The sequence below is a fragment of the Salvelinus fontinalis genome, chromosome 12, assembly GCF_029448725.1.
Source record: "Salvelinus fontinalis isolate EN_2023a chromosome 12, ASM2944872v1, whole genome shotgun sequence".
Classification (NCBI taxonomy): domain Eukaryota; kingdom Metazoa; phylum Chordata; class Actinopteri; order Salmoniformes; family Salmonidae; genus Salvelinus; species Salvelinus fontinalis.
The window spans coordinates 47,496,379-47,510,111 of NC_074676.1; the positions used below are offsets into that span (position 1 = coordinate 47,496,379).

At 41.8% G+C, this 13,733-nt stretch overlaps 1 protein-coding gene and 1 long non-coding RNA gene across 3 annotated transcripts; one reads left to right on the forward strand and one right to left on the reverse strand.

Moving 5' to 3' along the window:
• Window positions 1-1,407: 1,407 nt before the first annotated feature.
• LOC129866527 (uncharacterized) lies at window positions 1,408-5,642 on the reverse strand. Its single transcript, XR_008761494.1, has 3 exons — window positions 5,206-5,642; window positions 5,037-5,107; window positions 1,408-2,251 (listed from the first exon to the last, which is right to left on the reverse strand). It is a non-coding gene; the product is annotated as an uncharacterized LOC129866527 (long non-coding RNA).
• A 3,760-nt stretch (window positions 5,643-9,402) lies between these two features.
• On the forward strand, window positions 9,403-12,785 carry LOC129866528 (interferon-induced protein 44-like). 2 transcript variants are annotated; one of them, XM_055939303.1, is made up of 8 exons: window positions 9,403-9,511; window positions 9,626-9,804; window positions 10,495-10,564; window positions 10,678-10,879; window positions 11,069-11,221; window positions 11,636-11,807; window positions 11,908-12,008; window positions 12,450-12,785. In XM_055939303.1, exons 2-8 carry the CDS (start codon window positions 9,627-9,629, stop codon window positions 12,636-12,638), a joined length of 1,065 nt encoding a protein of 354 aa, XP_055795278.1. In that variant the 5' UTR covers window positions 9,403-9,511; window position 9,626; the 3' UTR covers window positions 12,639-12,785. The 2 variants fall into 2 exon arrangements, with proteins under 2 accessions (XP_055795278.1, XP_055795279.1); XM_055939304.1 differs by having other exon boundaries at window positions 10,678-10,873.
• The last annotated feature ends 948 nt before the right edge of the window (window positions 12,786-13,733 follow it).

The window sequence follows — 13,733 nt, forward strand, 5'->3', positions numbered from 1 at the left end:
TGGCTACAACAGCATCCTGCAAAGATACGCCATCCCATCTTGCACTTAGTGGGACTATGATTTGTTTTTCAACAGGACAATGACCCAACACACCTCCAGGCTGTGTAAGGGCTATTTGACCAAAAAGGAGAGTGATGGAGTGCTGCATCAGATGACCTGGCCTCAACCCAATTGAGATGGTTAGGGATGAGTTGGACCGCAGAGTGAAAGAAAAGCAGCCAACAAGTGCTCAGCATATGTGGGAACTCCTTCAAGACTGTTGGAAAAGCAGTCAAGGTGTAGCTGGTTGAGAGAATGCCAATAGTGTGCAAAGCTGTCATCAAGGCAAAGGGTGGCTACTTTGAAGAATCTCAAATATATTTTGATTTCTGGAACAGTTTTTTGGTTACTACATGATTCCATATGTGTTATTTCATAGTTTTGATATCTTTACTATTATTCCACAAGGTAAAAAATTAAGAAAAACCCTTGAATGAGTAGGTGTGTCCAAACTTTTGACTGGTACTGTCGATCACTCAATGACTTGTCTCTCCATGCTCGTCATGCTATATCTTGAAAATGCGTGCCATAGATTTGCAATTAGAATTTACTAACTTGGAGTCAGATACCCACTTGGCACACACTGGTTGCATCAATGTTGTCACCACGTCATTTCAATGAAATAAGGTTGAACCAACATGGAATAGACATTGAGTTGACGTCTGTGCCCAGTGAGTATGGAGTTCATTTTCCATGATAGTACCCCAAGCAGTGGTCACGTTCAAGTTATTTTGAAACCAGCAGACTTGGCAGTGAGATGAATCGGACGGGGTACATACACTCTTAGAAAAATGGGTTCCAAAAGGGTTCTTCACTATTAGAAAAAAGGGTTCCAAAAGGGTTCTTCATTGTCCCTATAGATTAACCTTTTTTGGTTCAAGGTAGAACCATTTTGGGTTCCATGTAGAACCCTCTGTAAAAATGTTTCTTTATGGAACCCAAAAGGGTTCTTCTACCTGGAACCAAAAAGGGTTTTTCAAAGAGTTATCCTATGGGGACAGCCGAAGAACCCTTTAAGGTTCTAGATATAACTTTTTTTTCCTAAGACTGTTCTGCCAAAACACGTTGCCTTTCAAACTGTAAACATCTCACAGACACACACGACACGCGACATACACGCTTTCCCATCCTATCTCCCATTCAGAAAATCCTCATATCTCCAAGGTTTCTTCAACAAGTGGCCCAAATCTGCTGAATTTACTGACACAGCAAGCAGTTAGCTGAGCTCCAACAGCAAGGTCATTGGCTGATAATGGCAATTGGGGTGTTATGGTTAATTCTTCACAGGAATCAGACAGCAACCAGTGGCCCCAAGAATATAAGCAAACGCATGACCAGGACAAAATAAAGAAGTGGTTGTGAGTTTGTATGTGAAAGTACAATGCAGATTAGTTCATTCTTTTTATATTTTATTGATGATATTATGAACTTATAAATGATGCAAAAATATGTTTAGAGGAGGGCTGACAGAAACACAATTGTTGTTTGGAACATAAACTAAAGAGTATTCAGCTTTGTGCATACGGTATGATTAAGAAGTGCAGCTTTTTTATACCATTTCTATAACAGCTTGTTGTTGAGAGATACATCCAGGAACAAGAGCAACATTGTCTCAGTTGAAATCAGTGAGTATGTGAAACAGAGATGCCATGCATATGAACTTTACCATCACTCAACACAAACACTACAACCCCTCCAACTGCAGGCAGTGAGCGTCCTCTAGTGTCAACATATGGTAATGGCAACCAGAAAGATAATCTTTCACTAAAATACTCAAGAAACATCATGACATTAATACTTTAATAATAGTAAAGATTGTACATGAACTGCTAAGGAGGCTGTAAAGTACAGATACTTTTTGATAGGTTAACAAATATTTGTAATCAAGTAAAATCCATGCAAAGCGAGGGCTGTGTACCATTTCTATAATGCTTTCCTTCATGTCTGGTTCCACACTCATAGTTACTATAGGGATTCCAGTCCTTTCCAGACATAGTCCACAGTCCGGTAGTTGTGTACGTGCCATCGCTTCCCCTGGAACTCCAAATAGCATTGTTCTCAGGGGTTACCACTGTGTCGTTGATCCACCAAATGATGTCCACCAAATGACGTGTTTTTAAACCACTGAGTACACACACCAGTGTAGGTGAGGCACCAGGGTTGCGCCCAAATGAGGAGAGGATTAGCACAGAGGGATTAGAAGGGTTCAAACCTGAGGAGAGAAAGAACATCAACATGCATGAAGCTCTCGGGGTGAAAGGTGTTGGAACCAAAGACGTTTAGAAACATTTGGAACTACTACAGTATATCTCTTGAACAAATGTTATTGAAATACAGACAATTGGGTCGTTCCACGAAATGAGAGCCTTTTGTGTCCTTTTGATATTTTAAGTAGAAATTGTGCACCAATATTGAATTTTAAAGCCTGTTATATTATTATCATGCTTGCTCCCACTCCCCCTCTCTGGCGCTCGAGGGCGCCATGCTGCCCTTCATTACGCACACCTGTCACCATCATTACGCGCATCAGCGCTCATTGGACTCACCTGGACTCCTTCATTTTGTTGATTGCCCCTCTATATCTGTCTGTTCCTCAGTTGTGTTCCCCGTGTCAGCATTATTGTAGTTTACTTTTCCCGTGTCCAGACGCTGTCCGTGTCCGACACCACTATTGGAGGCATCAGGGAGTCTTTGTTTTTTGTTTTTGTTGGTAACATCGGGTCCGTGTGCCGTCGCCGATGGAACCGGGGATGCCTCAGCTAGCTCGTCGGGCTTCCACGCCTTAGCTGGCTCAAGAGGTTTTCTTGCCTCGGTTGGCTCGGCAGTCCATCCCACGTCATGCCCCAGCCGGCTAGTCGGGCTCCCACGCCTCAGCCGGTTCATCAGGCTTTCACGGCTCACCCGGCCCGTCGCCTTCCATGCATCAGCCGGCTCGTCGGGCTTCTACGCCTCAGTCGGCTAGTCCAGCGCCCATGCCTCGGCCGGCCCGTCAGGCTCGCCCAGTTGGGACGCCGGCTGGCACCCCTAGAGGGGGGGGGGGGGTACTGTCACACCTGCTCCCGCTCCCCCTCTCTGGCGCTCAAGGGCGCCAGGCTTCCCTTCATTATGCACACCTGTCACCATCATCAGTGCTCATTGGACTCACCTGGACTCCTTCAAATTTGTTGATTGCCCCTCTATATCTGTCTATTCCTCAGTTGGTTCCCTGTGTCAGCATTATTGTCGTTTACGTTTCCCCTGTCCAGACGCTGTGTTCTGTTTCATGTCTGTGTTTTTATTAAATGTTCCCTCCCTGTACTTGCTTCTCTTCTCCTCCGTCTGTCCTTAAAATTATAGTAAATTAAGTAAATAAATAAATCAGATTTTCAATATGAATAAATATTTGCTAAAGTTTCAAAACTCAGCATCAACCCTGTGTAACCTTGGAATATTTTAACCCACTTCACCCCAAAATTTCTCCAAGTTTCCTAGTTATTATATTGCTTTGACAAAGCCATATCTGAAGATTAGAATTTATTTATTGTTATGATTAATTTACATCCATCCCTCATTTTAAGGTCATCCCGGTTACGTGAACTGAACTCTTGTTTTAATATGGTGAAACTATTCCCTTAACTATTCCTTTTTCATAAGAAACTTTGAACATCTAATTTTCCAATCATAGTGTAAAAGCTAGTGAGCTGGTTCTGCTCTTTTTTGGCAATTGTCTGGTGTTGTGGGGGAAAACTGAGCGGGTCGAGCAGAACACATCAACCCTGTTACCCATAGATGGATGGGCTAGACATTTTTTAACAAAAACATTTTTGATGGTAAAGCTTGCATGCAATTGCCACTCCCTGTTTCACACAACAAGCTTTCAATCCCACCTGTACAAGGGGATTTATGGCTGATTTCAGATGAAATCCTCAACCGTGTTACAGTTAACGTTGTTACTTTATTTGGCACTTAATAGAGAGCAATAGTAATGGCGTATTTTTGTAGGCACTTTCCCCATGAATTGCCCCCATAGGAATGGCTGAACTAACCAGAGGTACATTATGTCCAGAGTCTAGGACTTCAAGCTGTCGAGTTTTATTGGCACTTACTATAGTCATTTATGAAAATGAACAAGTGCTGTTGCCTAGTCACTTTACCTCTACCTATATGTACAGTATATAGCTACCTCAATTACCTCGTACCCCTGCACATCGACTCGGTACTGGTACTCCCTGTATATAGCCATGTTATTTTCTACTCCCTGTATGTAACCATGCTATTTTCTACTTCCTGTACATAGCCATGCTATTTTTTACTTCCTGTATACAGCCATGCTGCTTTTTTACACCCTGTATATAGATAGCCATGTTATTTTCTACTTCCTATATAGAGCCATTATATTTTCTACTCCTATAGACAGCCATGTTATTTTCCACTCCCTGTATAGATAGCCATGTTATTTTCTCCTCTCTATATATAGCCATGTTATTTTCTACTCCCTGCATGTAGCCATGTTATTTTCTACTTCCTGTATATATATAACCGTGTTATTTTCTACTTCCTGTATACGGCCATGTTATTTTCTACTCCCTGTATGTAGATAGACATGTTATTTTCTACTCCCTATACATAGCCATGGTATTTTCTACTTCCTGTATTTAGCCATGTTATTTTTTACTCACTGTTATTTGTTAATCACTGTATATTTATTCCTTGTGTCGCTTTTTCAATTTGTTATTAAATGTTTTATCTTAGCTTTAACTCTGCATTGTTGGACATGGACCCATAAGTAAGCATTTCACTGTTAGTCTACACCTGTTGTCTGCAAAGCATGTGACAATTGATTTGAGTGGCTCTTTATGACAGAATGTTAAAATTACTTGAAATCAAACATTTTTTTGAACACTTCTCAAAAGGCACCGAATTGGTGGAATGACCCAATTGTGGCCTGCGTTGTGGGGGAATGTGTACATAACAATTAGCCTTTTTATTCATGCAAAAGGGATTTAATTCTAGCTTACCTTCAACAAAGAGTTGGATCCCTCTACTGAATACCACCTCCCTTTGAGGAGACTTGCTCCCATGTACACACCTGAGGAAAAATATGACCATAATTATCATCAGAACTTTTGCAAAAGTCCACATAGTACCTACAATGCAATCTGGATTGAAAGTTGAGCTGAAAGTTACCCCAGTAGTAGTAGTAAAGTGAAACACCGTCCTCGTGCTCTGTTCATTCTGTCTGTTTCAGTTGGTGCTCTAGAGAGGAGAAAAGCCCAACTGCTGTGAGTCCCTTGAGATTATTGTTGTCTTGTCCTCCTAGTATCATACAGCTCTCTCCTCTCACATGGACTTCTACTGCAGGGAATGATAGTTCTTCACCTCAGGTTTTTATTTGAGCATTTAGCCCAATCCTGCTAAAAACCGTCAGTTAATCACTAATTAGGAGAATATCAATAAATGATACAGTCATATTGCTATCTCCTCTAAAGATACAGACTTTCTCACAACTAAGTTGGTCTCGACACCGGTGCAAAGAGGAAATGTTGTGAAAAACTATCTGGGTGGAACATGAGTTTTTTCCCAAGGCACGTGTTGTCCCCTTCTATCGCAGGCTCAAAACAAGTAGATCACTTATTCAGTTTGTAGGAGGATAGAAAAACAAGAAGGACTGGCACGCGTGGTTGTGTCTGAAACAAATGTAGACTCATGTACGACTTCTCCAGTTCTGCCCACTCTGGAGTATTTGGGGGGATTCTGACAATGAGGATTGTCTGTGGTAAACCACAAGCGGCTTAACTTTACTTCTCCTTTTGCCATTATACTGTTAGTCAACCCACGAGAAATATTCACTCTCAGAACATGGCAATAACAAAACAACAACATCAACCTGAGAGTTTATTAGGAGTTGCTTTGGAAGGCAATTACAGAGTACCTTATACAGATGCAGGATTTTAATTTGAGCCAGTTTGCTACAACAGGAAAATAATCCTGCAGCAACTGGAAATTTGAATTATTATGTGGATCGTAATTAATGGATATTTTTGGTAGGGGTTGACAATTATTTTTTTTACGGCAAATCAGTCAGAAATGTTAAAGTGGAAATTACAAGCCTTAGAAGCCTTTTTAAACATTGAATAAACTAGAAGTTTGCATTTCCTGCTATGCAGGAAAATACTCAGCAACAAAAGAGTTATCAAATTAAGATCCTACATCTGTAGATACAGTACAATGTTATTACATAGTATACCTTACATTCATCTCTACAAATCAGTTGTTGTTTCTCTCAAGTCCTTCTGTAGGTCCACAGTAATAAACTGCCATGTCATTCTCTTTAGATCCATGGATCACTAACTGCTGCTGGTGAAATGGGCTGCTATCGTTGGTCTGGACAGTGAACATGTTGGGATGGAAGCCTTGACCGTAGAGCAGATGGGAGGTGATGGTCAGGGGGTAGCTCAGTACTATCTCAATCCTCTCTCCTGGACTCTGCTTGTAACAGCTTACAGTGGCCAACCTACAGTTACTGGACAGAAGGCAGTCCAGAATGGCATCCTCCCCCACTTTCACTGATAAGCTCTTCAGTGATACACCCAGGGATTCTCCCAAACGTAGACCTGTAGAAGTCATAACAGAATGTCAAAGAAGGCAAGTCATATAGGCCTAAAGACAGTGGCCCGGTCTAGAAACAACCCGTAATCAATTCTGTTTAAAAAATGCATTACATTTCATAATGTTTTAATAATATGCCTACTGAACTTCCACAGAGACATAGTGTCACAATTACTAAATGGTTGTAGGGTACTGTATCCGACAGTAAAGCATTTTAATGCCTTGCGGATCACAACCAACAAACACTCAATCTGGTTATTTCAAAATAATGTTTCCTATGATGTTTAACCATTTTGAGATTGTTATTGTGAAATTGACTTACCATTTTGAATGACTGACAAGTATAACATGATTCTCGTTATCCCTTTCATGGCCTAATTCAGTGCTCTATTCTGTGAGATGATGGAAAATAAGCATTCAATCCCAGACTGCCTTACTGTATAGACTCTACTTGAGGTTTCTCTGGAGAGAAGGTAGGCTATGTTTGTTAGTCCAACTGAGTATCACAGAGGAACTGCCTTCCAACATGTTGTACACAAAACTCATTAGACCATTTTGACTTCAGATGTGCGTCTATCACAGTCTGCAAAGGCAGCATTACCTTTAGGCTCTCATCTATTGTACTTTATTGTTGGGATGGGTTAATTTATAGTGCATTCGGAAAGTATTCAGACCTCTTGACTTTTTCCAAATGTTGATACGTTACAACCTTAATCTAAAATTGATTAAATTGTTTTTTCCCTCTCATCAATCTAAACACAATACCCCATAATGACAAAGCAAAAACAGGAAAACTGAAATATCACATTTACGTAAGTATTCAGGCCCTTTATTCAGTACTTTGTTGAAGCACCTTTGGCAGCGATTAGATCCTTGAATCTTCTTGGGTATGACACTAAAAGCTTGGAACACCTGTATTTGGGGAGTTTCTCCCATTCCTCTCTGCAGATCTTCTCAAGCTCTGTCAGGTTGGATGGGGAGTGTCGCTGCACAACTATTTTCAGGTCTCTCCAGAGATGTTCGATCAGGTTCAAGTCCGGGCTCTGGCTGAACCACTCAAGGACATTCAGATACTTGTCCCGAAGGCACTCCTGCAATGTCTTGGCTGTGTGCTTAGGGTCGTTGTCCTGTTGGAAGGTGAAACTTCGTCCCAGTCTGAGGTCCTGAGCCCTCTGGAGCAAGTTTTCATAAAGGATCTCTCTGTACTTTGCTCCATTCATCTTTCCCTCGATCCTGACTAGTCTTCCAGTCCCTGCCTCGGAAAAACATCCTCACAGCATGATGCAAACACCACCATGCTTCACCATAGGGATGGTGCCAGGTTTCCTCCAGACGTGACGCTTGGCATTCAGGCCAAAGAGTTCAGTCTTGGGTTCATCAGACCAGAGGATCTTGTTTCTCATGGTCTGAGTCATTAGGTGCCTTATGGCAAACTCCAAGCAGGCTGTCATGTGCCTTTTACTGAGGAGTGGCTTCCGTCTGGCCACTCTACCATAAAGGCCTGATTGGTGGAGTGCTGCAGAGATGGTTGTCCTTCTGGACGGTTCTCTCATCTCCACAGAGGAACTCTGAAGCTCTTGGTGGTTCCAAACTTCTTCCATTTAAGAATGATGGGGGCCACTGTGTTCTTGGGGACCTTCAATGCTGCAGAAATTGTTTGGTACCCTTCCCCCGATCTGTGCCTCGACACATCTGTCTCGGAGCTCTACAGACAATTGCTTCGACCTTACGGCTTGGTTTTTGCTCTGACATGCACTGTCAACTGTGGGACCTTATACAGACAGGTGTGTGTGTTCCAAATAATTTCCAACCAATTGAATTTACTACAGGTGGACTCCAATCAAGTTGTAGAAACATCTCAAGGATGATCAATACAAACAGGATGCACCTCAGCTCAATTTCCAGTCTCATAGCAAAGGGTCTGAATACTTATGTAAATAAGGTATTTTTGCCAAAATGTCTAAAAACCTGTTTTCACTTTGTCATTATGGGGTATTGTGTATAAATTGATGAGGACATTTTTTCATTTAATCAATTTTACAATAAGGCTGTAACGTAACAAAATGTGGAAAAGTCAAGGGGTCTGAATACTTTCTGAATGCACTGTACATAGAGGACTGTGAATGACATACAGTGTGTGTGTACAATAGCATGTCCGTAGGCAAAATATGTGGATACAGCATAATTGCCCCAAACTTTCTGATTCAGTTTTTCGATGGGTTATTCATTGTCTGTTTTTCTGTCTCATTGAAAATGGTGTCTTGCTGAAAATGTGTTGCATCAGTTCAGTATTTCACGCAAGTGTAGTATGTGAGTGTAGTACTAGAGGACTGGACTTAGTTATATAGCATGGGCGGTAGTTATATTTCCCTGTCACAACAGGTTGGTGCAGTTTGAGCACTTTCCATTTAATTAATACACTGGTGGCAATGGTGGGATAATCCTCGGGCAGTCTCTCAAGATAATGCCACTGTTCTAATCACTACACGAGTAGCCTATACTGAAACTCGGATAGCATTGGATCCTCAGCTTCAGTATGTGGGCAACACTCCTGCTGAACCCACAACAGTTATAGATTGTGCTTCCAACAGCTGCATCCCTCTTCCTGCTAGTCCAAGACTGACCTTTATAAAATGATGATAGACTTATTGTAATTATTAAAAGTCTAAGTTCATGTTGAGTTAACTGAGGTTTGTTTTTACTCTAGGCTGAACACAGCTTTACTGGAAAGACAAGTAGAAATGGGATTTCAAAATTTCACTTTCGTTTCCACACAACAGACACACCCACAAGTCTACTGAGAAACAGATACACAATACTATCAGGTCAAACTGATTCATAGGCTCAGCTGGTTGTGGATAAAATCTCCAAGCAATCTTGCTAGGTTTGTATAGTATACTTTAAGTTAATCTTTGAACCATGTTCATTTTATTACGATCATTGGCTTTAAGAATTCAATGTTGCATGATGGTATATGAATATGTTATCACATTGACAGCATGGCCTTCAACTTCAGGACGGTATCTGGAAATTGTCCGAATTTTTCTGCACCAGTTTTGCATGGTGAGAAACCTTTATCAATAGCTTTCGCAACAGACCTGTTGGGAGGGGACGGCAGACCTGACTCGAGTAAAGTCCGCAAGGAGAATGTGATAAATGCACCTGGGGGGTTTGCAGGTAAGCAAATAGGTGTTGACTATCATGATGTTGGAGTAATTTCTTAAAGGTCCAATGCAGCAGTTTTTATCTCAATATAAAATAATTTCTGTGTAACAATTAAGTACCTTACAGTGAGTGTTTCCAATTAAAATGGTCAAAAATAAACAAAAATAGCTTTGCAAAAAGCAATTTCTCAAGCAAGAATTTTGCTGGGACTGTCTGGGAGTATGCAAGGGAAAACTGAAAACTAGCTGTTATTGGCAGAGAGGTTTAGAACTGTCTTTCTTATTAGTCTTTTAACTAATTCCACTCCACTCAATTTCAAGGTGTCTTTTCAAACAGCTCGTACACTAAAAGGGCATTATAATAATTTTCACAATTTCACAGTACTATTCCAACCTTATAGAGTGGAAATATATATAAAACACAGGGAAATCTGCACTGGGCCTTTAATAGTCTAACAGGGAAATCTGCACTGGGCCTTTAATAGTCTAACAGGGAAATCTGCACTGGGCCTTTAATAGTCTAACAGGGAAATCTGCACTGGGCCTTTAATAGTCTAACAGGGAAATCTGCACTGACTGCACCGGACCTTTAATCACCTATTGTGTGCTGTGAGACTCATTGCCACTTTCCAGTAGACTACACTTACCTGATAATTCATGATTTTCATTAGTTTGCTCTTACACTATACTCTCTCAACTCTAGGCCTGCCAGGGGCAGAACAGTGGAAAAGTAAGATGGAGTCCCCATGGAGGGAGGTGGCATGGACTGAGGAGTGAGTAGGGTATCACAACAATACATTCAAACTTACCTATGTACACCAACTAGGCCTTCTAAACAATCCACCATGTAATCATATTTAATTGATAATGACCAATGTTTGCCCAGTCGCAGGGAGACCCTGATGAAGTCTATCAGTTCCTATAAGCCTGGTTGTGAGGATTTGTCTGAGGCTCGGGTTCTGCTGGTGGGGCCTGTCGGAGCCGGCAAGTCCAGCTTCATCAGCTCTGTTCAGTCAGTCTTCACAGGAAGATTCACTAACCGGGCCATGGTTGGCTCTTCCTCTACCAGCTTCACCAAAAAGGTAGAGGTAAAAAAACATAGAAAGTATTTGAGTTTGTTAGAAACTGGGAGTTTTGGTGCTGGATGATATAGATCAATTACATGCATAAATAAAGATTTAGTTAAGTTACAAAAACTATTATTGTTAATCACTCCATATTGTAAACCACATTGTATATCCTTACACATATAATTCTGTCTGTGTCCTCTATCTTAGCTCCAGTTGTTCAACATCCGTGGGCGGAGTCCGGAGCAGCCTACTGCGCTGGTCCTGTGTGATGTCATGGGTCTGGGAGATGGGGAGACCACTGGACTAACCCTCCATGACACTCTGGCTATCATCAAAGGCCATGCACCCGAGGGACACAAGGTACGTGAGGGAGAACGGACACAGGTGCCACCGTTGTGTGTAAGACAGAGTGCAAGTATTGGATGTCAACGTTAAAATTACAGGGGCACAGTGTGTGTAACATTCATATAACTCGGAGTTGAGCAACAGCGGCCACAGTGTGTTCCAGGTCTGCTCTAACACAGTGTGTGCCGATTTTTGTTCCAGTTTAGTTCTAACACACCTGATTCAACTAATCACAGTCTGCAATTTAGACCACTAATATGATTCAGGGGAGATAGTGCTGGGTTGGAACATACTCATGCAGGCAGCCTCACAGGATAGGAGTTACTCACCCCTGATATAAATGTCTCTGTTCAGTAGAGGATATTATAAATACTCTCTCAGCTGGTTGGTTTGAACAACCAAACTAATGTTCTTATTCATCCTCTACAGTTCAGTCCTGAGCAGCCTGTGAGATCAGAGACTGTGGGCTATGTGAAGAAGCCGTCCCTTAAAGACAAGGTCCACTGTGTCGTCTTTGTGGTGGATGCTTCTAAAGTGTCCAGCTACACCAAAGGTCTGGGCACCACCTTCCAACAGCTCCGAGAACACATCAGTGACCTGGGTGAGCACAGGATGGAGTGTTTTAGCAATGGCAGTAATGGTTGTAGGAACTGTGGTCAATTCTGTCAGTTGACAGTGTGTGAAACAAATGTGTTTTGTAGGTGTGCATCAAGTGGCACTGCTGACACACGTGGACCAGGTGTGTCAGGAAACCGCCCGTGACATCACCCAGGTGTACAACAGTCGGATCGTTCAGCAGACGGTACTCTCAATAATACCCCTTGTTGACGTGTTAGTCAGCTATTGGAACATCTGACATTTAAACCACCCTGTATGAACAGTAGTTCTACTGTGAACATCCTTGACTGACTTGTGTGTGTTTGGTTTTACTGTCATGGTGGGGACCAGAAGTCCTCACAAGGATAGTAAAACAAGGGAAAAAATGTTTCGGTCCCCCCCCAAAAATACTATTTTAAGCTCAGGGGTTAGGTTTAGGGTTTCAATTTGGGTTAAGGTTAGAATCAGGGTTAGGGGTAGGTTCAGGGCTAGGGTTACAATTAGGGTTAGGATTAGTATCAAGGTTAGGGTTAGGGTTAGGATAAGGGTTAGATGTTAGGGAAAATAGGATTTTGAATGGGAATCAATTGTTTGGTCCCCACAAGGATAGTAAAACAAATGTGTGTGTCTGTATATGTGTGAGTAGATGACCAAGGCTGGGGCTCTGCTTGGCATGTCCACCTCCTACATCGTCCCGGTGAAGAACTACTCATCTGAGCTGGACGTTGATGAGAACACAGACATCCTTCTGCTCAGTGCTGTGGACCACATCCTGCAATACGTGGATCTGCATTTCCAGGACTGTGCAGCAACATACCCCAAACTGTCTCTTTAAAAAGGCTGTGAAATGCTATTTAATATAAAAATGCATTACATATGTTTATCATGTTTTATGACTTGCTTGCACTATTGTTAACTTTTTAACTAGTTCTTTACAGAAGTCTTGCTTTGACTAAAATAAATGTGTAAAAGCCATTTTGAACGGTGTACATGTTGTCTGTCTAGGAATGTTTTAACCTGTTTTGTACAATAGGGACACTCTCACAAGGGGTTATGGGTCACTGGCCACATGTATATAGGTACAACATGTTAGCTCAGCACAGGTGAGCAAGTATGGTTAGCTGCAGCCCAATATAGTGACCGGAGTGGGCGTATGGAAAGCGAATTAGCTAATTGGCCAGAATTGTTTTCACTCAAGACCGTTTTGTGTGGCTGATTGGACTACACAACGAGTTGACAAACCGGTTGACAAACCGGTGACCAGGGTGTTGAATCCATGTTCATGTCGAATTGAAGTGCTTCCTACTCGGTGTCACAGTCGTGTAGCTGGCGGTAGCTAACGTGGCCATTTTTTTTCTCTCACATGAATTTATTTCAAGAAGGATAGCAGCTTACACAATAAATAACTAATATTGATAACCATTAAGATGTCACCTTGATACATACAGTGGGGAGAACAAGTATTTGATACACTGCCGATTTTGCAGGTTTTCCTACTTACAAAGCATGTAGAGGTCTGTAATTTTTATCATAGGTACACTTCAACTGTGAGAGACGGAATCTAAAACAAAAATCCAGAAAATCACATTGTATGATTTTTAAGTAATTAATTTGCATTTTATTGCATGACATAAGTATTTGATACATCAGAAAAGCAGAACTTAATATTTGGTACAGAAACCTTTGTTTGCAATTACAGAGATCATAGGTTTCCTGTAGTTCTTGACCAGGTTTGCACACACTGCAGCAGGAATTTTGGCCCACTCCTCCATACAGACCTTCTCCAGATCCTTCAGGTTTCGGGGCTGTCGCTGGGCAATACGGACTTTCAGCTCCCTCCAAAGATTTTCTATTGGGTTCAGGTCTGGAGACTGGCTAGGCCACTCCAGGACCTTGAGATGCTTCTTACGGAGCCACTCCTTAGTTGCCC